This window comes from Nicotiana tabacum, chromosome 7, assembly GCF_000715075.1.
Source record: "Nicotiana tabacum cultivar K326 chromosome 7, ASM71507v2, whole genome shotgun sequence".
In the NCBI taxonomy this organism is placed as follows: domain Eukaryota; kingdom Viridiplantae; phylum Streptophyta; class Magnoliopsida; order Solanales; family Solanaceae; genus Nicotiana; species Nicotiana tabacum.
In genome coordinates, this window is record NC_134086.1 from 113,458,405 (window position 1) to 113,484,596 (window position 26,192).

Here is a 26,192-nt window from a genome sequence, read left to right on the forward strand (position 1 = left end):
ATACCTCTCTTTGTTCATCCTCCTTTCCTCCCTGCTAGTGCTCCCTACTAACTGACTTAGTACTTTTAGTTTATGTTTATTTTTATTATGACTTTTTAATTAACAATATTTATATTACATAATTTTATTGTCTTTAGTGTTGAATATTTTAGGATAATGCCATGAAATCTCATATTTTGTATTATTTTCTTGAAAAATAGTTTATATAGTTGTATCTTACCAGAATTAAAGAAATAATTTAAGCACAATTTATATGTTTTGTTCAACTTTACCGAAAAAAATGCGAAAAACCCAAACACCCGAGAGTGAAAAATCTAAGTTTTATTGGTTTGATTTGGTCTTTAGGTTTAATAACCCAACACAATTGATTTAGTTTGATAATTATAAAAAATCTGAATCAATCCGACCTACGTAGACCCTAATTAGTATTGAGGAAATTTTTAAGCCTAAACACTGACGTAATTACGACAACGTTCAAAAAGGAGGAACTAGGGTTAAAAATGTAAAAGACTTAACAAAGAAAACTTCAAGTAGGAGTACCGTTGAGAGGCAAAATAATGACGTGGCAGCCTTCTGGATAAGAAACCTACTCATATTCCAACACGCTTTTTCTTCATTTTGCACGCACTTGGTACATTTACACAAAAGCAATTCAATTCTCTTCATCATTTTTTTTTATAAATAAAAAAAGCAAACACCAAAAAGCTCTCAAACAGTATATACAAAAAAGAAAAATCTCTCTCTCTCTCTCGCTCTCTCTATTCGTTTCTCTTCACAAATCATCGCGACTTTTCTCGAAGTTCAAATTCCAATTTCTCTTATAAGAGTTTTAAATTAAACATCCATATATTTTCGAATTAAAACGTTGTTGTAGACATATCCATATCCGTAGATCGAAAGCTGAAGTTGTAAAGAGTGATTTGATCGTTTGTTTTGGAGTAATTTTTCCTTTTTGTAATTCTTGGGATATATATTATAGGACTATGGAAGTGGAGTCGCCGGAAAGAGGGAAGATAGGTGGAATAGCGATGGAAATTCCGGCGAGTGACGGAGCAACGTTGTTGTCGCCGCCGAGGATTCCACCTAGGATTCTTCAAAAGCTGTCGGAGCCTAAGCCTAAAACTTCTCCTTCTACTGCTGAAGAAATTGACGCTAAGCTACGTGGCGCCGATCTTCGTCGACAGGTCCTTTTAACTTTTTCCGATAAGCTGTACACAGTCGATAATCATTATTTTCCTTCTATTTTTAGGAGTTACACGGAATTAGTTAACTGATTCTTTAATTTAATTTTGAATATGTTGATTTCTAACTTGTAGGATCAGTTTTCTCCCAAGTCCTGGTTTTTGATTTAAGTATTTACTTTCTTTCCTAAATAATAATAAAAAAAAATTCAGTGGAAAGCTTCGCCTTTATAGTAATTTATCTCGTCTGTAAGGTTGTTTGTTGAGTTAGGTAAGGGTGTGCGATTCTTTCCTTTATGTTACAGTTCTTGTTAGGTCTTTGAAAAAAAGACCATTTATTTTGAAATACAATCAGCAAAATGAACACTCAATCCCGAATTTCTTGAGATAGATAAAGTATTAAACCATTGATAAGAAATATGTGTATTTTTTCTTTAATATGCAGTATTAATCATAGTTCACTGTTACCTTGATATTTTACTGCATGGATTTTAGTAAGTACTTTTTTGTTTTAGAATCTGTTTCCTGTTTGTCCCTTTTCATTTTTTGGTGTATGATATTTTAACAACTTTTCTGGATGAAGAATTTATTTTAACAACTTTTCTTAGTTAACCACATGTTAATTCCTGCTTAATTTTCTTAATTGTTGTGGTCCTAACTCCTAAAGGGCTTTTCATTAGCAGGAAGCATAAAGATGAAAACGTTACATGATAATTTTCTGTCATGCTTTCTTTTTAGGATAATCCTGTCATATTATGTCATGCTTCGTTTTTTGGATAATCCTGTCACTAAAACTTGCAATTTGGTATCAAGCAGAAATTCTATGAGTATCTGTCAAGCAAAGCCAGACCGAAGCCCAGAAGCCCCTCACAGACTCCAACTCATGGAGAAGATCTTGGACAGCGTCTTGAGGCTAAACTTCAGGCTGCCGAGGAGAAAAGGCAAATATCTTATTTCATATAGTTTTGTCCCTGAATCTAAACTTTTCATTTATTATTTGTTCTGAGCAGTTTTCTACTGAAATCCTATGGTACATATTTGTGCATGTAAGCAGCTTTATTTTTTAATCACGCCTTTCTACAGAGTAATTGTGTCATTTGGCAACGCTAGGGGGTTTTCTTTGAAAAATATAAAATGTTTTGCCATGTGATTCATCATAATTATGTAGAGCACTCTAAGTTAGTATTACACTGCTAGTCTTTTTAGGTTTCTCTGTAGGCCTTTTTCAGTTTGTCATTATAGCATTTTATGGGGCGGGTCCTGACATGTAACAGAATTATGTTCTTTTTGTTTGCCCGTGGTTCAAAGTAGTACTCCCATCATTTTTCGGACTTCCTTTGTTAATCACTATCGGATGTGACTACTTGAGCTTTGTCTTTTCTGTTAAAGAAGATTTCCTTGAGCTGGTTTATTGTATCTCCATTTGTACTTATAACTACTACTTTTAAGCAAGCTATTTTAGTCAAAATATCTTGTGTGCTGGCGTACATATACATCGGAATCTGGGGAATCCTCTATTGTGTGTTTCTGGGTTCAAATACGTATACTAGTGCATTTTATATCAATATGGTCTGAATTGAAGATTCTTCCAGAGGGAAACACAAACACATCCCATACTCCTCAAGTACACTTGCCTAAAGAAAAGCAAAAAAGAGAAATGAAAAGCAAAAACAGGGGAAATACTACTTTGATATGATGTGTGCACATAATCTCTTTTCTTTACCTGATTAATGCAGCTTGTAGAGTTAAAGAACAGATTGACTTCGTGCAACTATCCGAATGATTGTGCATGCCATGCTGCTAGATATTGATCTTGTACAAGATAATGAGTAAAATGACTATTGTGTATTTATGTCTAGTAGGTTGTGCTGTGTGATTGTGCAAGCCATCCTGTTATTCGAATTCTAAGTTCTTTTTATATGCAGGATGAGCATTCTAGCGAAGGCTAAGTTGCGGCTTGCAAAATTAGATGAGTTGAGGCAGGCAGCTAAAACTGGAGCAGAAATGCGCTTCAGACAGGAACGAGCTGAACTGGGTACAAAGGTGGAGTTGCGTGTTCAGCAGGCTGAGGTAAATAGGATGCTGCTCCTAAAAGCTAATCGCCAAAGGAGGGCCACACTGAGGGAGAGGACATCTCAATCATTACTACGTCGAATGGCTCGTGAGAGCAAGTACAAAGAGCGGGTGCGTGCTGCAATTTATCAGAAGCGTGCAGCTGCTGAGAAGAAGAGGATGGGATTGCTGGAAGCCGAAAAGAGGAGGGCATGTGCTAGAGTCATGCAGGCGCGGACTGTTGCGAAGTCTGTTTCTCATCAGGAAGAGGTCAAAAGAAGAGAAATGAAGATTAAAATAGAAGACAAACTACAAAGGGTAACAACATATGCATTTGATTCAAGTCAAATAAATTTTGATGATGGCGTCCTATGCATAATGTGTGACACTATTTCTGTCGCAATGAACAGGCAAAGAGACAAAGAGCAGAATACTTGATGCAGAGAGGAAAATCACCAAATTCTTTTCATGGCAGTTATGACAAGATTCATGACCAGGCTGACCTTCTTTCAAGGAAATTAGCAAGGTATGGGAAGCAGCAAACCCTCTTTCGTCACACATCTTTGTCTTAATATAAGTGAGCTCATTTTCCTGGTTGCATGAAATTACTGTCAGTAAATGAGATATGCGGATCTTATAAGTGTTCTTTTGCAGGTGTTGGAAGCAGTTCCTTACACGTGGAAAGACGACCTTCCATCTTGCAAAAGCTTATAATATGCTGAGTATTAATGAGAGATCAGCTAAGTTAATGCCATTTGAGCAGTTAGCAATGATGATTGAATCGTTTGGTACACTACAGACAGCTAAAGGTTTGCTCGATAGGCTTGAGCTTCGCTTTAAATTGTTGCGTGATGTTAACAGTGCTGCAAGTACTTTTGGTTGGGGGGACATTGATCATCTTCTTAAACGAGTAGCTTCGCCAAAAAGGAAGGTTACACCAAGGAGATCTCTCCGCAGTGGTGGTGTAAAAAAAACAGTATCCAACTCACCAGCAGCCAGAGCTCCACTTAAGTTGTCGAGATATCCTGTTCGAATTGTGCTGTGTGCATATATGGTTCTAGGTCACCCTGATGCTGTGTTCAGTGGTAAAGGCGAGCGTGAGATTGCCCTGGCCAAATCGGCTGAAAAATTTGTCAGAGAGTTTGAACTACTGGTTAGGATAATTTTAAATGGCCCCACACAGACTTCTGATGGGCATTCTGATTGCGGTTTGGCAAGCCGCAAGACCTTCAAGTCACAACTCGCAGAGTTTGATTCAGCATGGTGCTCTTACTTGAATAGCTTTGTGGTGTGGAAGGTTAAAGATGCCCAGTCTTTAGAGGAGGATTTGGTTAGAGCTGCTTGCCAGCTTGAACTTTCTATGATTCAAAAATGCCGGATAACTCCTGAAGGCGATAGTGTTGCTCTTACTCATGATCTGAAGGCTATCCAGAAACAGGTTTTACCCCTAGCTTTTCTTTTTTCCTTGGTAGCACGGAAAAGTAGTTGTTATTTCAATACTTTTAGATTCTTAAGTTTGGATCAGAGAACATTGCTTCCATAAAAAATTATTCATTCTTATCGAGCTAAGTTTTTGAGACTTATGATTTCTGTCATGTAGGTGACCGAAGATCAGAGACTTCTCAGAGAAAAGGTGCTTAATATTAGCGGAGATGCTGGTATTGAACGGATGGATAATGCGATTTCTGACACACGAAGCAAATACTTCGAAGCTAAAGAAAATGGGAGTCCTCTGAGCTCTCCAATTCTGCATTCAATATCTCCAACCCCAACTGCTCTCCCAAGTGCCTCTTCTCCTCTTGGTGGTACAAGTAAAGGAGAGAATTTGCTTGAGGTGAGGGATCAGAAGCCAAACCGTGTGGTGCGCTCCTTATTTAGGGATGAACCACATCCAAAAGTTGGTTCTTCAGCCAAAAACAGCATGCAGGCATCCCGTAGTGACGAGGGATTGGAAATGGAGAATGAATTAATTGTGAATGAGAGTCTTCATGGGCAGCATCTTGATTTTGCTGAGTCTCCAAAAGTTGCTGATAAATATTATAGTAGTATTGAGGTAGGTTCATTTCTTACATCTTGATTTACTAAACCCGGAGCACAGTTTGGCTAGGCTCCTGAAACTAGAAGAGACTTTAGAAATTTTAGTTGATTCTTCTGGTCTGATGACCTTACAGGACAAAGTTAGAGAGACAATGGAGAAGGCTTTCTGGGATAGTGTCATGGAATCCATGAGAAAGGATGAACCTGGATACAACCGTGTTGTTGATCTGATGAGAGAAGCAAGAGATGTACTTTGTAGCTTGGCTCCTCAGAGCTGGAGACAAGAGATCAATGAAGTGATAGATATAGACATTCTCTCTCAGGTATCTGGTCATTAAGTTCATATCTCTGATTCTTTCACCTTATGATATTAGCAGGCTTTTTTATCTGTCTATTAATTTGCCTTCCTTTTTTAGTTGTTGATCTCAGGCAAACTGGATATGGATTATCTGCAAAAGATCATGGATTTCGCATTAGTCACTTTGCAGAAACTTTCCTCTCCTGCTAAAGAGGATGAGCTAAAAGCAAATTGTCAAAAGTTGTTTAGAGAAATAGCTGATATATGTCAGGATGGGGCAGGGAATTCATTTATCCTGGCACTAGTTAGGGGTTTGCGTTTTATACTGGAAGAGATACAGGTAAAAATCTTTCGTTATATCTTTCATTTGTTCCATGGTTTTAACACATCACAACTATAGACTTCGGTCAACGAACTTTGTGGATAACTGCTAGATGAGTATTTCTGTTGTGTCAAAGTAGAAGACTTTACTTCCACTTAGATGATCAGGGACTGATACTGATAGTATAAACATATAATGAACTTTTTGTTTTCTTGGGATCTCTCTCACTTCCCCCCTCTCTCTCTCTCTTTCTATGCTGTAGAATGGGTGCATAAATCTGTAAGATAATAAAAGTGGCATTTGTAATAGTCTAGATAAGTACCTACTGCACATTCCAAAAGAGTTCTTTAGTGAGAGTATATTCTGTTCTTATACAGAGTGTTGTCACACTGTCACAGTGTGTGGTGCTTGAATTCATCTTGAAAGATTCTGTGGGGTTATCGCTTTCCAATGATTCTCCTGTCATAATTGTTGTATGTCTTTGAGGATGATTGTGCTTACGCCTTACAGTTCTGCCATCTCTGTATTTTCTTAACCTGACATTCCTCCTCTTCTTTGCAGCTACTCAAACAAGAAATAAGCAAGGCAAAGATTAGAATGTTGGAACCAATTCTCAAGGGACCTGCAGCTTTTGATTATTTAAAGAAAGCTTTCACCAAGCGTTATGGTCTTCCTTCTGTGGCTATGACCGCCTTACCCTTAACACGGCAGTGGCTTTTATCTGTCAAAGATTCCATGGACCAGGAATGGGATGAACACAAGGAGGCTCAATCAGGGCTAACAAGTGGACAGGATCGTTTCCTTCCTTCTGCCACCCTTAGAACTGGAGGAAGCTTTTCAGTTAAAACGTATAAAAACCATGCTTCACCTTTGGCCTCTACAGGTTGGTTACCTCAGAGTTGGCCCGCCCTTTTACCCCTTCAAATTCATGGAATTTGGAGCATTAACATGCCTAAACTGCCTGTTTTCTTTTCCTAACTAGTGTCTGTCTTTTCTTTTCAGAAGCTATAGATGAATGCCAAGAATGCACGGGGGACAAGGTTGATATATTGGTGAGGCTGGGTTTGTTAAAGTTGGTAAATGCAGTATCTGGTCTGACACAAGAAGGGTTGCCTGAAACTATGCATCTGAACTTCTTTAGACTAAGGGTTATTCAGGCAAAAATCCAAAAGATCATAGTAATAGCTACCAGGTAAATCTTATCTCCACTTCATTCTCCTCCCCCACCCTCAGCAACAGTTGAAAGAGGCCGTGAGATACAAAAAATGCTCTTGTTTTTTGGATATCTGTTATTTAACGTTTGATGATTTACTTCTTGACTTGACTATGTGCAGCATTCTAGTCCAAAGGCAGGTCCTTCTGAGTATGCAAATGGTATCGAGTGCAGTAGATATGGATAAAATTGTTCAGGGAAGTGTCAAAGCGCTTTCTGAGCTCTTCGACTCCAACAGTGATGCTGGGATTCAAGAGATTATAGAGACGCTTGGCAAACCTTTAGAGCATGGCAACTATGGTGCTGATGTGATGAAGCTTCAACAGATCAAGGAGATCATGGCAAGGATGTTATCCAAGAGCCTGCAAGCTGGGGATGCTATTTTTGTACGCATATCTCGGGCAATATATTTAGCTGGAAGAGGAGTTGTACTTGGGGGAACCAGAAGACAGGGAAGAGAATTGGCTGAAATGGCTCTGCAGCAGGTGGGAGCAACTGCTCTAATTGATGAGGTTGTGGAAGCTGCCTCTGTATTGATTGTGGCAACGCGTGTGACAGTGAATGTTCATGGTCCTTGGTATGCACAGTTGGTAGATAATATGTGAAGGTATTTTACATTCTTTTGTACATATCAGGGCATGTAGTTACTACTGTATCTCATCTAGTTGTGAAGCTAATAGTTACCCTAGATTGAAGGTAATTGTTACTGTAGTGAGGTGAATGGAAACCTAGAGAATGTAGATATTTGCTGAAATAAGGCAACTGAAACGCTTGCTTGTATATAACATTTCAAGTTTGACAAATAATTTGAATGCAAATGGGAACAAAAGACCTGTACTGTACTGGGCTAGGAGAGCCTAAAACAGAGCTCTATTACCTATGCAAATGGAGTTTTGCTGTTTGCGCCCACACACACTGTTGTTAAGTCAGTAATTTATTTTTCCATTCCTTTGGAAGTTCTTATGTGGTGTTCTCTCACTGCTGCGAAGATTGCATTTGGAATGATCCATTCCACCCTGCTTCTCGTGTGGCACCTACTTCAACTTTACATAAAGATAAAATGCTGTACTATCCCGTACGTTTGTACGGTGATCGGAAGGTACTTCATGCCGTCGAGGTGTGCATAAGTTGACATTGAGACTGTCACTATAAGAGAAGAAAAAAAGGTTAGCAGTTGTAACCTGAGAAGGCCCTAGAAAGAGAACTAAAGAGACCTTGCAAGGTATTCCCCTTTTCCCCTGGAAGAAAGAAATTTGCAATAGAGTGTTTGCAACAAAAAAAATAAAATTGCAATCATAAAAAATGATTTTATTGATAAACAATTGTAGGTTACAACTTTGCTATCCCGTGATTCTTCACTCCGATTTATTCTACTTGATTCGAGGGCTTTAGCGGTATATTTCTCAAAAGTAGGACTTTAAGTAAGATATATTTGACATGTCTTTGATCTCTTAATGAATATTCCAAGAGTTTCATGAAATTTTGGAGATCTCATATTTGATCTATTTGCGCATATTTCGAGAGTTTATGGAATTGCTGAGATCCTCTTTGAAGGACATATGTAGCCTTATTTATAGGCATGAATTAAGGTTTGGGTGGAGTAGCCACCAAGTAATCCTAATAAACTCTTAATACTTCAAGAGTTGTCTTGAATTTAGGATTTATCTTGATCTGTTAAAATTTGAGAGTAATCACGTCTATGATCAGAAACATGGGGCATTTCATTATAGATCCGAACGCCTTTTGAAATCCATCGCATTTGTGCTGCACTGGCTGCCACAGTATACTAGGTGCTCTTGGACCATAGCTACTCAGTACTCCTATCTAAAGCAAGTTGCATGATCTTCCTTTTGACTGAAACGTAATTACATCCCAGTTGATATAATATATGGTTTAGGCTTTTCAAACTGAACATAAAACGTTCCTACGTTAAAATTCATATCAGACAATACAAATTTGATCAGGGAGAGTGGTGTCGGAGCTCGTAAGTCCTTTGGCTTCAAGAGGTTTCCTTATGGAGAAACCTTAACTTCCAGCATGGTGCAAACTGCAAATTTTGCTGTTGCTTTACAGGTTTTCACAGCCAAGAATGTTTCGTATCCGTTCCCTTGATGTCTACGTTGATTGGATGGCAATTCTTTTCAAATTGATTGTCCAAGGAATTGCGAAATCGTTATTCATCCTTGAAGAATAACAGGCTTCAAGTATGCACTAGCCTTGATACATGAGGACTTCAGAAATACCATATGTGATTTTGTCAAAGTCATCATGGCTACTTTTAAAAGAGTCATTAACTATATGGAGCTTCTTGTATTATTACAACAACGACAACATCATACCCAATGTAGTCCTATAAATGGGGTCTGGGAAGGGTAATGAGTACGCAAAGAGACTGCTTTCAATAGACTCATGGGGTTAAAACTAGCATGCATAATCACAACAGTATAAAATATTAGAAACGGGTTTGATCCTCCCTTCTGGTGAAAATGGACGCGCTGCCGCTTCTTGTATTATTAGAATTTCCTGATTTGCTGCTCTCATATAACTAACAGGGTTCTCAACCAACACCTCAGCAGAAGTTGAAATAGATTTTGCTGTAAATGGTATGAAAATAACTGATTTTTAGATACTTCTGGTTAGACCCAATAAATTTTCAATAAAAATATTGCCCCTTTTGTGACAGAGAATAAAATTGGAATGATCGCACAGAAGACTAGCATGGCCATGTTTGAGGATTGTCTATATTTTTTTTATTACTATCCACTTAGAATTTTTTTCTTTCTTTAAAAGAATTGGGAGATTTTTGGATTGGATGAGCTTATGGTTAATTCAAATGAAGCATGAAATCAATTGGTGAACTTCTTTTTTGTGTCTTTTCACTAGTTCCATTGTATTTTATAGTTGATTGAGAAGTTGCTTGAAGAAAAAAAATGTTTTTTTTGGGCTGCAGAAATTATGAGTGAGTTTGAATGTATAATTGATACCCGGGGTGGACTTATTTTTGATTGATGTAGTTATTAGTGAATTTATGAGCAGAAGAGTTAGATCAGTCGACTTCTGTATAACAACAACAACAACAACAATATACCCAGTACACTTCTGTATAAGTTCTTGTATAAATAAAATAGTTAAAATATTATAAATTTATAACCAAAAAGTTATTTGACTCCACAAATTAAGATACCATGCAAAATAGAATTACGAAGTTAGAAATAGATTTTGTACTAGCTTCCAGTTCAATGGAACCAAAAGCCAAAAAAAGTGATTTTTGAACTTTGAATAAGATTGTGTTCACATGAGGAATTTAAGGGGTTTTCTTTTTAGGTTTTCTTTTGTTTTTATTGCTTAGTTGCTAAGGTAAGACTCAACCACAATCTTTGTTGGGAAGTAAAAAAAGCTCTCAATAATGTAAAAAAATTTCCTCACTCCCGCTGCTCCTGTAGAACACACCTTCCTTTGCCTCAATCTCTTCAACACTTTTATACTCACCATGTCTATTCTCGGCAACACTTGCAACAACTCAACCAAATTAACTACCCTCCAGATATAGGATCTATGCAAATGGATGACATAAATATGCATACACAACCGGCTACTTTCCTACAAATTCTGCTAACAGACAAATACCTTCTGCCAACTCTAACCAACCAAATACCTTCTTTAAATATCTCAGATCTAGCAGATGAAGTAATCCATAACCCTACTGATGATAACACATTCATACCAATTACATCAACTTATAAATCACGTTTATATGAGCCCTAAAAATACTCTGTGATATTTAAGCTATTTGGTAAACGGATTACTCATCAAATCATGCGTGATAAATTGATGGCTCTATGGAAACCAACAGAGGTCCTACCTCTCATTGATTTGGGTTCTGATTTTTTTCTCATTAAGTTCCAAAGAGAAGAAAATATGATCAAGGCTCTACACGGAGGTCCATGGTTTATTCTTAGTCATTTTCTAACTGTACGAAGATGGGAGCCAAAATTCAAAGCCTCCTCTATACAACTCACATACTCAGCTCTTTGGGTACGATTACCTGAACTGCCTACAGAGTTCTATGACTTGGAAATACTAAGTAGGATTGGTTCAAAATTAGGGCGACTGTTAAAGATAGATACATGTACCTCATCTACTACACGAGGAAGGTATGCACATATATGCATTGAAGTGCCTTTGGAAAAGCCTTTAAAACGCATCTCTATATAGGGAACCATAGACAGTCACTTCTCTATGAAGGACTAAATCTTCTATGTACCTACTGTTCAAGATTTGGGAACCGTACTACCAGTTGCCCTGAAGTCGTTCATGCACCCAATGAACAAACTAAGAAAACCCAACAGTTGGCATCTAATATCACCCCCTATCATATACCATTAAAGGAAAACGAATGGAAAACAGTGACCTTCACTAAGAAAAGTATATACCTACCCAAACATCCCAACTTTGACAAAGGGAAGGCGGCTGCAATGGCGGCGCCACCAATAGCACAAACCCTCGCAGGTCAGTCCTCTAACCCTACTTCAGATGTATTGGGCCGGGTCACTTCTACAAAGCAAGTTACACTGCAAAGGCCCGTTATAGAATTTAATAACAAATCCACCCACTTTCTTCTGATGAGCCTTCAGACTTAAAGATTGACCACTTTTACCAAAGCCCAATACCACAAAATCTAGGTACTGAAGTAATACTAACTCAGCAACATTCAAAAGCCCTCTTCCATACTCCCAATAAGTTGCCGACTTCATTGCTCAATCAAATTCCTAATGACCCTAAGCCTAGATTATCTGAACCAAATTCCCCACCTTAAGTTGGTTATCACACGTTTTCTCAGGACTACAAGACACCTCATGAGTCCTTGCCATGTAACCATCTACTTACATCCTCAACCCAATCAAGCTTAAACAACTCAGGAAGGCCCCTTCATATTATAGCCACGTTGGCTACAACTCAAAACACTACAATACCAACCCTGCATGCTACAGTAACCCCCCATACTGTTGATTCTAGGCTTCCCCGAAATTCATGCAAACAATATGTTGAGTTTCCATGTGAAGATCATCATAAACTGCCCACTACCTCATTTCTTTCACTACTTAATATCTACCACCACTCCATCCAAACAACCAAAACTAATACTACTCTTTCTGCTGAACCACAAAAATTACCAAGTCCTATTCTCAATACAGAGACCAACCTTCATAGACACCAGCCAGAGTTAGTTTCTGAGGGCAAATATACAAATCAACAATCGGTTTTTTCATCTCCCTCGTATAACAATGGTGGGACCTCAACTACCTCAAATCTCATCGCCCCTAATCTACACATCTCAGCTGATGTCCACGGACCTCCCACTCCAATCTTGGTTGGAAATGGGACTACAGGGATATGCTCTAATATTCACTCTACAATTGAACAACCAAGAGGTGGTGTTACTAGTCCAAAATCCAACTCATTTAGCAGAAATAGTGACAGAAGGAATGAGGCTGGGAATGGAAGCTTACAATCAAAATCAATGGTACACATCTCAGACACCTCTTCCAGTGGAACACCAGGCTTCCAGTTCCACTCATCAGCAGTGGCCATATCCAATGACTCAGATGAGCCCGACTTGGGACCAAACAGTTAGTCTCCTACCCTTCTACCCATCTCATCACATGGTTCACGTTTATGCACCTTGGTTCCAACCACTAGACTCATTCAATACACTCTCCCCCTACTCGAGCCCACTGAGTCCTCTAGAGAGCCTCACCCCACCAAACAGTCCAACACAATTACCTCCTCAATCTCCACACGAACTAGACAGAGACACAAGAGAAGGTCTGACAACAATACTTGGAAAGATGAGGTAGACAAGAACGGAATTTTGTTAGTTAAAAGGGATTCAATTCTACAACCTCAAAGAACAGTTCGAAAAAAGTTCATTCTAAAGTGTCCACCAGAAATGGTAACATGCAGTCTCAACTTTTGTCAAACCACCAATCCAGAGGTTGGGAAATACGCTATGGTGATCATTCTGACGCTTCTTCAACTTCCACTGAGTCTGGATCCGACGACATCCACAGCTGTCCATCCAATGACTTAGGTTCCTATGGTGTAGCACAAAAACCCTAATTCATACGTGAATTTCTTAGTTTGGAACTGTAGAGGCTCTCATAATCTAGAATTTAGGAGACACTTTAGGTCTTTACTAGATAATTATAGACCAACTCTAGCTATCTTACTTGAAACACACATGCAAGACCATACAAGCTTGCGTGAAGACTTTAATTTGGGAAATATGGCACAAGCTCCTGCAAATGGGCTCATAGGTGGTTTAGTGGTGTTGTGGAATGCAGATCGTATCAACGTGACAGAAATGAGAATCTCTGATCAGGAAATACACTGCGTGGTCCAGATTTGTCCCACAAAACCACCTTGGATATTATTTGCAATATATGTTAGTCGTCATTATCAGTTACATGATATTCTTTGGCAAAACTTAAATAATTTGCATGATAATACTGCTATGCCCTGGTTAATAGGGGGCGACTTTAATGAAATTTTAGAATCTAAAAAAAAAAATTGGAGGTCTACCTATGAACAATAATAGGGCTGATAAATTTGCAAATTGCATGCATTACTGTAGCCTTATTGATTTAGGTTATCAAGGTAGTCGTTTTACATGGACTAATAAACAAAGGCATGGTCGTACAATATTAGAAAGGCTTGATCGTTTTCTAGCTAATTACGACTGGTTAAGCCTATATCCAAATACAATTGTGATGCATCTTCCTCGTACTCACTCAGATCATTGTCCAATCTTAATTAACTTAGAACCTCCTCAATCTATACAACATAGGATATTTAGATTTGAAACGATGTGGGCATCTCACCCACAGTTTCAACAACTTGTTCATGACACTTGGTCGGATGACCTGCCTTTACTAGCTACTATTAATAAATTTAAGGTAGTGGCCACACGTTGGAATCAACATACTTTTGGAAATATATTCCAACAAAAAAGAAAGCTTCTGGCTAGACTATCCGGGATACAATCCTCTATACATTATCCTACTAGTATATTCTTACAAAATTTAGAAACTCAATTGACCTTGGAATATAGTCACATACTGCGTATAGAAGAATAATTTTGGCAACTAAAATCACGAATTAATTGATTAAATAAAGGGGATGCCAATACTAAGTTCTATCACTTGTCCACACTTCACAGACGTCGAAAAAACAGAATAAATGCCTTACAAGATAATGTAGGCAACTGGATATCAAGCACTACTAAAATACAAAACTTAATTAATAATTATTTCAATAAGCTTTTTCAAACTGATCAGTTAATTTCTACAAAAAGTACCACGGATACATATAATTGTCAGATCTCTACTAATGATATACTTAGGCTTGATTCACCACTTCATCACGATGAGATTATTTCTGCGTTACACAGTTTTAAGCCATATAAAGCTCCAGGTCCAGATGGGTTGCACCCATTTTTCTACCAAAAATATTGGTTGGATATAGGTGATAAAGTCAGTTCCTTTTGTAATAATATCTTTTGCTCAAAGATCATTCCTCCAAAACTAAACAAAACCCTTATATGCCTTGTTCCTAAGGTGAAACATCCTACTAAAATTCAACAATTCAGACCTATTAGTCTTTGTAATACAGTCTACAAGCTTATTACAAAGATAATTGTTAATGCTCAAGCCAATCATTAGTAAAATTATAGGTCCTACACAAACTAGTTTCCAACAAGGCAAAAGAACTTGCGATAATGCTATAATAGTTCAAGAAACCTTAAATTACTTAGCTAAAATGAAAGGCAAACATCCGTCAATGTTATTAAAACTTGATTTAGAAAAAACATTCAATGGATAGAATGGTCTTTCATAAGACGCGCCTTGTTTTATTTTAACATACCCCCTGTATGATTTCCTTAATTATGTCTTGTGTTACAACTACTTCCATTTCTATATTAATTAACGGTTCAAAAACTCAGTACTTTATACCAACAAAAGGTATTCGTCAGGGAGATCCACTTTTACCCTACTTGTTTATAATGTGCATGTAATTATTTTCACGTAATATCTCCCTATTAGATGACTATCTAGAGTGGAAACCAATTCGACTGTCTAACAACGGTCAACTTCTCTCTCACCTTTTCTTCGCAGATGATATTATACTTTTCTCCAAGATTACTATCAAAAGTTTCCATGCAATTATTGATGTTTTGAATAACTTTTCCCAACATTCAGAGCAAAAAATCAATTTTGAAAAGTCAAAAATCTTCTTCTCTAAAAATTGCAGCTCCTTCGATAAAGATTTTGTAACTACTTCTTTCAACATCAAAGAAGGAACATCTTTTGGTAAATACTTGGAATTTCCTATGTTCCAAGCAAGACCCAAAAATGCAGACTTCCAATTCCTCATTGTCAATTTCAAAAATAAACTCGCATGATGGAAATCTAAGTTTTTAACTTTGGCAGGAAGAGCCACTTTAATAAAATCTACTCTAAACCAGTTATCGAACCATATTATGCAGTGCATTCATATTTCGACTCACATAGTTAATAAAATGGAATAATATCAATGGAATTTTTTATGGGGTACAACTTTAGAAAAAAAAAAAAGAAACTACACCTTGTTAGATGGAATGAAATAACTATTCCAAAAGAAGTAGGAGGATTAGGAATTGAAAAATTACGTCAAAAGAACCATGCTTTACTAGCAAGTCTAGCTTGGAGGATATTTAAGTTACCACAAGCAATGTGGGCTAACATCCTTCTTAACAAATATCTTAATACATCAACCAAATATTTTCACTCATAAATTTGGACTAATATTATCAATGGTTGGCATCACTGTCAACTAGGAATAAAATGGAATATAGGAAAAGGCACACATATTAAGTTTTGGGAAGATCCATGGATAGGGCCTGTCACAACGATTAGATCACAAATTCAGGGTCCACTACTGTTACACCATCAGAATATCACTATATCCTTTTTAATAAATAATACGGGATGGGATTGGGGTAAATTCCCACTTGAGTTACCCACTAATATTACTCATACAATTCAAGCTACTTATCTTTCCAAATATAGTAATAAGGTAGATAATATTTTCTGGGGTTTAACTCCAACGGGTCACTTCACAACTAGATCCATGTATAGAGTTCGGGAAGCACAGCTAGCTGAATCTACTAATAGTTATACAAAATATAATTGGATATGGAAGCTTCCTGTTCAACCCAAAATCAAAGGGTTCATTTGGCTTCTACATAGGAAACAACTACCTACCTACCAAGGTCTTCCTTGGCATATTAATTTAATTCAGGATGCTACTTATCAATTTTTCCACCAAGAGGATGAAACTATTAAACATTTATTCCTTGATTGCACAAACGCTAAAACATATTGGTAGGAATTGGGTATTCTTCATTTTATTAACTAAAAAATACCCTACACAAACGCATGCAATTGGGTACATGACCTCATAACTTGTTAGGCTCTTCAATTTCCTTATCACATGAATCCAGCTACATACTTGCCTCTAAGCTTATGGAATATATGGCTAGCACGTAATAATAACCGTTTTTATAAGCATGCTATGAACACGACTTCAGTTAAAATAACAACTCAGCAATGGGCAGAATACACCTACCTAGTAGCTAATAAGCATACTTGTGTTTAAAAAAAAGACAACAAAATCTAAAATGGAAACCTCCAAAAGAAAATTTTTATAAACTAAATACTGATAGAGCACATACAGCAACCAAGGCTGGCATTGGTGGACTAATTCGAAATTCAAAAGCTAAATGAATGTTGGGCTTTATAGCGGCAGTCCCAAGAGATTCATCAACTTCAGCAGAATTGCATGCTTTGTTACAGGGACTTCAGATGGCTTACACACACAACCTCATTCCACTGGAGGTAGAAGTGGATTCACAAGACATTATCACACTACTCTTCTCTAACAATATCTCATTTGATAATTTGTTAACTGACTGCAGGTACTTCCTGGACAGGTTAGGTAAGCCAGTAGTACAACATGCGTACAGAGAGCAGAATAGGGTTACGGATAAACTAGCAAAGGTAGGCTGCAATTTTGACCTTAACTCAGCGGTGCGTATTTTGGAAGACAATCCAGATTTTGCATGGTCAGGTTTTGAGCAAGAAAGGAGTGCAGTGCAAGGATATGTTTTGGAGGACTTCATCACTAACTCAAATAACTCTGATGCTATAAATGGCTATTGTAATAGTAATGCAGTAGATAGTAGTATTAATATCAGCTTGTATAATAGTTTGGTACCCACTACTAGTACATTATCATGTAACAGGATGCAACATAAGCATCCGCCCTCTGTACGCAACACTTAATCTTAATATATGTTTATCTTCTAAACCAAAAAAAAAAAAAGCACCTCAATAGCTTATAACGATACACATTGCTTGAATATTTGAACAGCTTTGCCCGATGCAAAAACTTTTTTGTACCGTGCAACGGTGTCATAATACAAGGGACACTTATGCAAACAGGTCGCTCAAGAATTGCGGAAACAATATCCATATGCAACCATTGTTTGTAGGAAATTTTACCTTAGCAAAGGTATACACTCTATTTATTATAAACCAAAATTATTTTAAAATATTATTTTCTATAGTTACCTTTTATATTTTATAGCGAAATAGGTATTTATAGTATATACTACCATTGAGGCGTGAAATACGCTATATATTTTTTTCCTCTCTTTCTTTTAATTAACACACGATTCTCTCTTTCTTTCTCTTCCTGCTCTCTCTTCGAGCAAAATACATGTTTGTAATCGTGAATTCTCTGGCCGAATCCTCTAGGGTTACTGCAATTGAAAATATTTCTAAGTTGTTGGGTGAAAGAGGGGAAAGACAGACCTTTTCTTCAAAATCAGATTCCTCCATAGCAAGGAGGGGCTCGTCGCTATGAGGCTAAGGCCACTGCGCGGGGAGCAAAAACGATGTCGGAATAATCCGAGTAGAGCATGGGTATTGTAACATGAACAACGGATACTGCAATATTTTCTACGCCGTAGAAGATTTGAGGGCCTAGGTTTTTGTTCGTCTCCATTTTTAGTTTTAATACAATGTATAGAGTATTTTGCCTGGCCAAAAAATGCCATCGCCGACGAACTTTCTTCTCTTTGCTAGTTAGTCACATACAACGATACAAATACATTGTATTATGTACAAATTCACTCAAACACATTGTATTTTTGTATAAATACATTTTTTGCCAGTATGTATATATTTCGAAGGTCTGAATTTTTTTAATACAACTGAATACACCTGTATTCATGCATACTGTACATATAGTATGCATGAATACAAGATATAAATATTGAAATACACTTAATACAAACATTGAAATAGAACAGAATATAAACAGTGAATACATTTAATTTTAAAATACAGTGAAATACAATAAAATACACTTAATACAAATAGAAATACAGTGAATACAAGGAATAACTAAAATACTGTTAATACAAATATATTTGAGTACACTGAATACAAAATAGTAATACAGTAAATACAAACATTGAATCTAATGAATGCAACAGTAAAAAACAAATATTGAAACATATTAAATACAACATTTATATACAACTGAAAAAATCATTCTAATTAATTGGTTTGATAATGAGGCGTGTTAGAATTGATTTTGTTGAGTTATATTAGGAGTGTATCACGCTAATTGATCCTATTTCCGTTATTAGATGGCTGAACAGACCTATTTTTAAGGTGAATGTCGCTATTATATTCATGAATACATGGCGCAAATACATGTGAATACAGTCACGTACAGTTGTAACCCCCTGTTTTTTAGACGACTTTTGCTATTGTATTCATGAATACAGTAGCACGAATACAGCGAATACACTAACATAACAACTGAATAGTAGCTATAGGAAGTAATTATGTATATGGAAGCTATATGATGTTAATTGCCACTAAACAATAGTGGTTTCTGAAAATTCCTCTTGTTTGTAACTCCAGACTATTATAGTGCCTATCTATCGCTTTTGTTTAATGCTACCTCATATATTGCTAGGGGTATATATGAATCGGGTTGGTTCGGATTTTATCAAAATCAAACCAAACCAACTATATCGGTTTGGATTGGTTAAGTTTTGTTGGGGTTTTCGGATTTTTTTTACATGAATATTATTTCAATCTTACTTTAATAAAGTTATCGATAAAGTTTTGATTAGTGAATATATTTTACTAAATTTTTAAAAAAATAACAAACATATGATCTATTAAAATATTCTTACGGGAGAATTTTTTTAGTAACACATGATGTTTATTTTCTTAGCCGTCTAACAATAATTTTTCGTTGATGTACGCTTTCAAGGTCAATCGAATTTAATAATTAAACATAAAAATCAATATGATACCTAAATAATGATATGTTCTATGTAATTTTAAATTATCGAAATACCATATTCGAAAAAGATGTAGGAAATCTTGACATATGAAAATTAAAAAATAAAGAGATGATTGATACATCAATAACACTTAATAAGAAAGTAATACAATCTATTATTTAAAATAAATAAAAACGAATGCACTTCATAGTTCTATTCAATATTATGTTCCATGAAGGATTCCAAATATTTCTAAATATTTTTTAATCAAAATTCCATATAAAGTATATATAAAAAGTTATATATTTATATGTCAGTTTGGTTCGAATTTTTTTACTCAACACCAAACCTAGTCGGATTTTTAAGTCTATTTGGTTTGACTTCTCAATTTGATACGACGGTTCGAACACCCCAATATATTGCCAAAGCATCATTGCAAGCTTTAGGCAGTTTTATTTTTCCCTGCCTCTTTTATTTCTTCCCCATGGAACATAATTAGCCGAACTCTCTTGTTTTCCTTCTTTGATCGCATTATTCCTTCGTTTGAGTTTCCTTTGGATTTAGTCAAAAACTATATAAGTAAGCCTATAACACGAGAATATCTAAATTTTTTGTCGCCCTTATTACATGCAACTGTACATACTCAATAGCACCAACTTTTCATGCTATGGATGTAAAAGCAGGTATAATTACAAGTTGTGGAGTAGTACCCAAATAAGTAATTAAGCTCTTATGATACCAGATCCCTCCACATTGATGCTGGGTATTTCGCATCAATGCAACCCAACTAAATAGTAACAGAAACAATATAAGAAAACAAAAACTGGTACAAACAAACTCCTTAGAACTCAAGGAAATAGTGGTAAGAGCCTATAGAACAAGGCTTGCTCAAGTAAGGTCATAAACTCGCAAGTAGTACAACACTCTAGCAGTTTTATGGTAGGAATATATTCTCATTTCAGGCAAGATTCAACATGTGACAAAATGGAAAAGAGATTAACTAAGTGAGTATACACTATACATATCTATCTGTACAGAATGGCAGGCAAAGTAAGAGAATTGAGGCAAGACCGTCTCAAACTTGCCAAAGCATACTTTGAAGATGTCGAAAACCCACAAAAGGAGAGCAAGATCTTTAAAAATCCAAAATCTTCCACAATGAGCTGACTACAAGTCTGGTTCATCACTTGGTAGCTGTCAATTAGCAGCAAAATCTGCAGCAGCCATGTCCCTAACATGCCGAAAACGCCTTCGTCGAAGGTAAAGTCCAACCAGATAAAACACTGACGAAAGTGCAATGGCAGAATAATCAAAGACATCAATGACATTTTGACGGCCTGCAGTAAGATGGCAATAAACTTACGTTAAACGAAATAATATAACTGGAAAAGGCAAACGCATCTTGAGTTGTTCGCCAATAAAAATACCCATTAGCACCCTGAGATGCAGGGCAGGATGGAGAAAGAAAAGCTCAGCCTAGCCAAGCTCACATAGCAAATAAATAAAGGACAAAGGTGTATTAGTAAGACACAAGAAGATGCATATTCTCAGCTTGTCTTCACATGCCCATCAGTAGCACTTCTCCCAGTAGTGCCACAGAGATTCATAGTTTATATTTGCACTAAAAGACCAGACTACATCAAATTGCTTAAGTCTATCATTCTTCTAATTCTACATCCATCAAGTTCAACAAGCAGATGTGAGTACCTATTCTGAGAAAATCAAAGGGGCTGAGTGTGTAGAGGAGTCCCAGGAACATCTGCAAGAAATTATCTGCTTCAGCGGATAAGTTCAAGAAATGAGGTCACTACAAATAACATGTCATAAGATAAATATAGTAGATCTGAAAAGAAACCTATAACAACCATTAAGGCCAGAAGATAATAAGGCTTCAGTGTTCACTTCTGAAATGTTGAGGAAATAAATTGAGACTGTAGAGCTATAAAATGTAAATACTACAGGTAGCTGACTGAAGTAGATTGCATTATGCATAGGAGTCAACGCATTTAGCTGTCAAATGAACTTACAGCAAAAATTCGCAATTTGTTCAAATGAGCACCAGGCCTATCAGGATTCAACATTTCATTAAACACTCTCTTCATGTAAAAGGGCAGCCCAAGCACCTTCTGCAGAAAATAGAAAGAGAAGGATTAAAAAATAAAAGAAAACATGGTGTTCTGCTATTACTTAATGGTAAACCAGTAATCATGTCCGCAGAAAGTGCAGCATTAGAAACCACGAGAAATTGTGGCTCTCTGCTATTATTGAATGATCACCAGTACGAAGGCAGCACAAAATCAGATCAATTCAACTAATATGACAAACATTGACTAATTCGCGTAATCTCTTGCTGGATTTGGGGAAATCACACACTAATGACCTTTTCTTTCCAAGCACATGATCTTGAACTTGAAATTAATGGATTCGGCAAGAAGATATTCTGTTTTCAGCTTGACACTACAAAGGACAATGCACAAATAGATACCAATCCAAACTTGCAAGTGTAACATAGAGAGATAACGTCCAGAAAGATAGTCCAATCGGCACTTTGAAATATAAGGATAATTCCATCTATGCAATCTAACATATGATAGAGTAACATACGAGTCCAACGCACCAGCATGAGGCCATATGTGCCACCCACAAAAAGGTGATTATACTTTCTAACTTTTTTTAAGACCTCAATGACTTCAGCATCCTGCTGGCAGTACAATGATTCCTCAGGTGTCAAATCAGTAATCTTCCTCGAACACATGGGGCAGTTACAAGGCTGAAGTGCAGCACCATAGTTCCAGTACTGCAAAATGCAACCTCCTACACATGGAGAAACCAATTGTAAAGAATATGTTAAAAAAGAAGTATAGCGAAAAACTTGACCGAAATAACTTCAAGACAAGCAACTGTGGTGGTAGACTGGTAAAGAAGTGGATTTTCACATTATCAACAAATAAGCAGTCAAGAGTACAGTTACTTTTTCTCTAACCTACATCCAAACAACTAATCCCGATCACACAAGGGTACAGCACAGGCTTGACACATCACGCAAGAGGGTAGGAAGCCAAGGTTAGTTAAGTTATAAGATTACAGATCCCAACAATGCCCAAGAAGATTCAAATATCATCCTAATCAATAATTGCTGACTACACTTGCATCAGGTTATCATTTCCTTCTCCCACCTTAAATAATGACAGAAGAAACGATTCCTGAAATACCCTAATATAATTCAGATTTGAACAAATAACAGAAAAACGTAGAATATAACAACAACATCAACAACAACAACAACAACAACAACAACAATAACAACAAAAAATCCAGTATATTCCCACAAGTGGAGCCTGGGGGAGAGTAGTGTGTACACAGACCTTACCCCTACCTAGTGAAGGTAGAGAGGCAACAGAAAAAACGTAGAATGATTTGCGGAAAATAATCTAACATGAGCCACACATCTTTAAAGCCTCCTAATGAACCTAAAAATAATAGGATTAATGTGGTTTCCAACTATATATAGTTTTGTTTTTAAGTAGTAAGGAATGTATTATAGAGAAAACAGCATTAAGCTAATGCTGCAAAACATAGTTACAACTTGTGCAATTCCTCGATTGTATCTAACATCGAATTTAGGTCCTTCACAAGAGCTAGGTTGAGCTAAATATAATCTTATGTGATGTTTTTACATTCTCAACCATCAATTTCCTACGCGAGTTGCTAAATAAAAATTTAGAGTGAAGCGACCACTAGCACCACCCAGTAATTAAGAAATTTCAGAAAATAGGGAAGAACATCCGTCTGCTCCATATAACCCTAATTCATTCCCAATAGAACTGCACAAAATCGATTTCATGGAAAACAAATCATATCCTTGAGAGATATTGTAATAAAACAATCACAGTAAACCGGTAAATGAACCAAAGAGTTTTCAGACTAGCTAAATTTTATTACCACAGTACCAGTGGCCACAGGGACCTCGGCAAGGAACCACAAAATTGCTAAAGCAGATAGGACAACAATCGTCAGTCGGAGGTTTTCCCGTCCTCATAAACGCATTCTCAGCCTCAACAACCACAACGCTATTCGAAGACGCACCATCCGACTCCCCACGGTTCTCGTCCTCAATTGTCCGTCCATGGTTGCCGTCCTGCTCATCCTCAATCTCCTCCGCCACTGAAAACGACACCGTAGTGTCTACCGAATCCTCACTCTCCGGCGATTCGTATCCAATTTCTTCCTCCTCCTCGTCCTCATCGGAGTTCATCATAGCGGAGGAAGAGGCCTCCGCCGCTTCCCCCTCTTGTATGTCGCCGGATTCAGGAGCTAATTCAGAAAGCGAAGAAGGAGCAATTGTGAGGTTGAGGTCAGGGTTAGGGTTTTGGTGACGACGACGATTTCGTAGACGAAGACGATTCAGGAAGAACTTCATGCTTTCTTCGTGATAGCTGAAAATAATGGAAAATGGAAATGGAAGCATTTTAGTTTTGAATTTTTGTTTTTATATGCGGAAATGACGATGACGTGCCTGAAAGTTTATCCAAAAATCAGCTCGCTCGTTTACCTCACTAGTTATTTCGGGGTAGCAAAAAATTACTAAGGGATGAATTTTAATAGAAAAATTATTAATATAAGAATTGTAAGAAACGTTAATTTATTAATCATGAATGGTTATAAATATATATTATATTATGGATGTTCATTTAATGCTCTGTTGTAAATAAGCTTCCTAAAGAAGTTTATCTATTTGGTACTCTATTGGAAATAAGCCTCCTGAAGAAACTTATCATTTTGGTACTTCGTTATGTATAAATATTACCCCCGATGGAAGATATATTTAAATCTGGTACAGTAACAGCTTACAAGCAACATACAAGCAGCTTACACATAGGGATGACAATTAGGGCGGGGCGAGGCAGGGCAGGGTAAACTCTAAATGGGGCAGGGCAGGGAAAGATTTAAATGGGGCGGGGCAGGGCTAAATTTTTTTTTTTGATAAATTAGTGGGTTAGGGCAGGGCAGGGCAAACTTTAATTTGGAAAATATGTGGAATATGTGGCAGTCTTCTTCTGTCCCATAGAGAAGATGCCACAGTCCTCTTTATTTTTTTAGCTTTGTCCAATTTTTTGAAAAACTGTCGTGTTTACAGAAGACTTGCGAAGCAATTGCTAGCAATCTTTTGTAGAAGATTGAGATTCTCCACCAAAACTAGGAATTTTAGGTATCCAAATGGCGATAATTTTATTTGTGTTTTGTAAAAAAAAACTACAACTTTTGTTGAGTTAAAATTATGAAAGAATTGTAAACCCTCAACTAATTATGTGACCAAAAAACTCAGCTATTTAATTATATAAAAGAGAAAATATTAAAGAAGTCAATTGTTTCAGGCGTGCATTTCGTATAAAATATAAGTTTTCAAGAGGTTCAACATGTATAATATCACTATTGCTCATAGCGTTAGCTTTAAGTTATTTTTTTAAGTTGAAAGAGAAATATTATATGAAGTATTAACAGCTATCTTTGTTATCCTCAATAAAGCATTAAAGTATACAATATGGAGATAGAATTTCAATATTCCCCTCCAGATAAATATCTATTTTTTTTTACAATAATTTTTCAAAATTGACAAATAGTCACACGACTGGAGTTTAATCAATTTTGACAACTTTTAAGAAAATAACGACTAAACGAAACAAATTGGTTCAAATAAAAATTTCAAAAAGTTAAAAGAATTAATTTAGAATATCGTAAAAGAAAAAATAAAGAAAATGATGAAAAAACATAAACGAGGCAGGGCGGGGCGGCGCAGGGCAAAAATCTGAGAAAATACTAAATGGGGCAGGGTAGGGCGGGTCAAAATGTTAGCAGGCCAAGGCTTGCCCCGCCCCAATTGCCATCCCTACTTACACAGCAGCTTGCAGTAGCAGCTTACAAGTAACTTACAAGCAGCTTACACAACAGCTTGCAGTAGCAGTTTACACAACAACTTCCTTTCTTCTATAAATAGAGGAGATTTCAGTTCATTCTGTACATGAATTTGAAATCTCTCTCTCTACTTGTCTTCGGTTTCTTTATTTTAACGTCTTTATTTTATAACACGTTATCCGCACGAGACTCTGCTATTTTGAACACTTACTTCAAATTTAATTTCTATTTCAGTGTTTATCTCCGATGTATGGCGATACTCTACATCCGTGGTAGATCTTGTTCATTCCGAGCATCATAAGACAGATTATATCCTTGAGGTGGTGAGCTTTTCTTCTTGGCGGTAGAGATGTGGATATCACTTACGTCTGGAGTGGCCAAATTTGTGTGAAGTAATTTGAGCCTTTTGCTTATATTTAGTTTAATATCTTTATCATCGCTTGCTTGGTTATATGCTACGTATACAGTACCTATTTTGTTATTTATTTCCTTCATCCTAATTATCACAATAAAGGATTATAAAGTGGATAACATTGTTAGATCCACTTAAACTCCACTAGAGTTTGCAAGAAATATATAACCACCAGAAGTGGTTATGTTTTGTATATCTCATTGTAACTAAATTTTGTTAACCACCAGAAGTGGTATATGCCTATAACCACCAGAAGTGATAATTTAGGCTTTCTATGGTTACAATTGAAGATAAGCTACATAAATATTCTCTATAATAAATGCACGCCTCGATTTGCTCCTGAAGTAGTAAATATTTT

The 26,192-nt window shown here is 36.6% G+C and overlaps 2 protein-coding genes across 3 annotated transcripts; one reads left to right on the forward strand and one right to left on the reverse strand.

Moving 5' to 3' along the window:
* The first annotated feature begins 615 nt into the window (after positions 1 to 615).
* LOC107800751 (uncharacterized) lies at positions 616 to 7,932 on the forward strand. The gene is made up of 11 exons (XM_016623978.2): positions 616 to 1,184; positions 1,998 to 2,122; positions 3,107 to 3,551; positions 3,644 to 3,759; positions 3,888 to 4,671; positions 4,834 to 5,286; positions 5,405 to 5,593; positions 5,687 to 5,908; positions 6,452 to 6,773; positions 6,893 to 7,082; positions 7,225 to 7,932. Exons 1-11 carry the CDS (start codon positions 984 to 986, stop codon positions 7,706 to 7,708), a joined length of 3,531 nt encoding a protein of 1,176 aa, XP_016479464.1. The 5' UTR covers positions 616 to 983; the 3' UTR covers positions 7,709 to 7,932.
* Positions 7,933 to 20,366: 12,434 nt separating this feature from the next.
* LOC107800752 (uncharacterized) lies at positions 20,367 to 24,080 on the reverse strand. 2 transcript variants are annotated; one of them, XM_016623979.2, is made up of 5 exons: positions 23,452 to 24,080; positions 22,127 to 22,323; positions 21,537 to 21,635; positions 21,217 to 21,268; positions 20,367 to 20,846 (listed from the first exon to the last, which is right to left on the reverse strand). In XM_016623979.2, exons 1-5 carry the CDS (start codon positions 23,975 to 23,977, stop codon positions 20,707 to 20,709), a joined length of 1,014 nt encoding a protein of 337 aa, XP_016479465.1. In that variant the 5' UTR covers positions 23,978 to 24,080; the 3' UTR covers positions 20,367 to 20,706. The 2 variants fall into 2 exon arrangements, with proteins under 2 accessions (XP_016479465.1, XP_016479466.1); XM_016623980.2 differs by having other exon boundaries at positions 21,217 to 21,282; positions 23,452 to 24,012.
* Between the last annotated feature and the right edge of the window lie 2,112 nt (positions 24,081 to 26,192).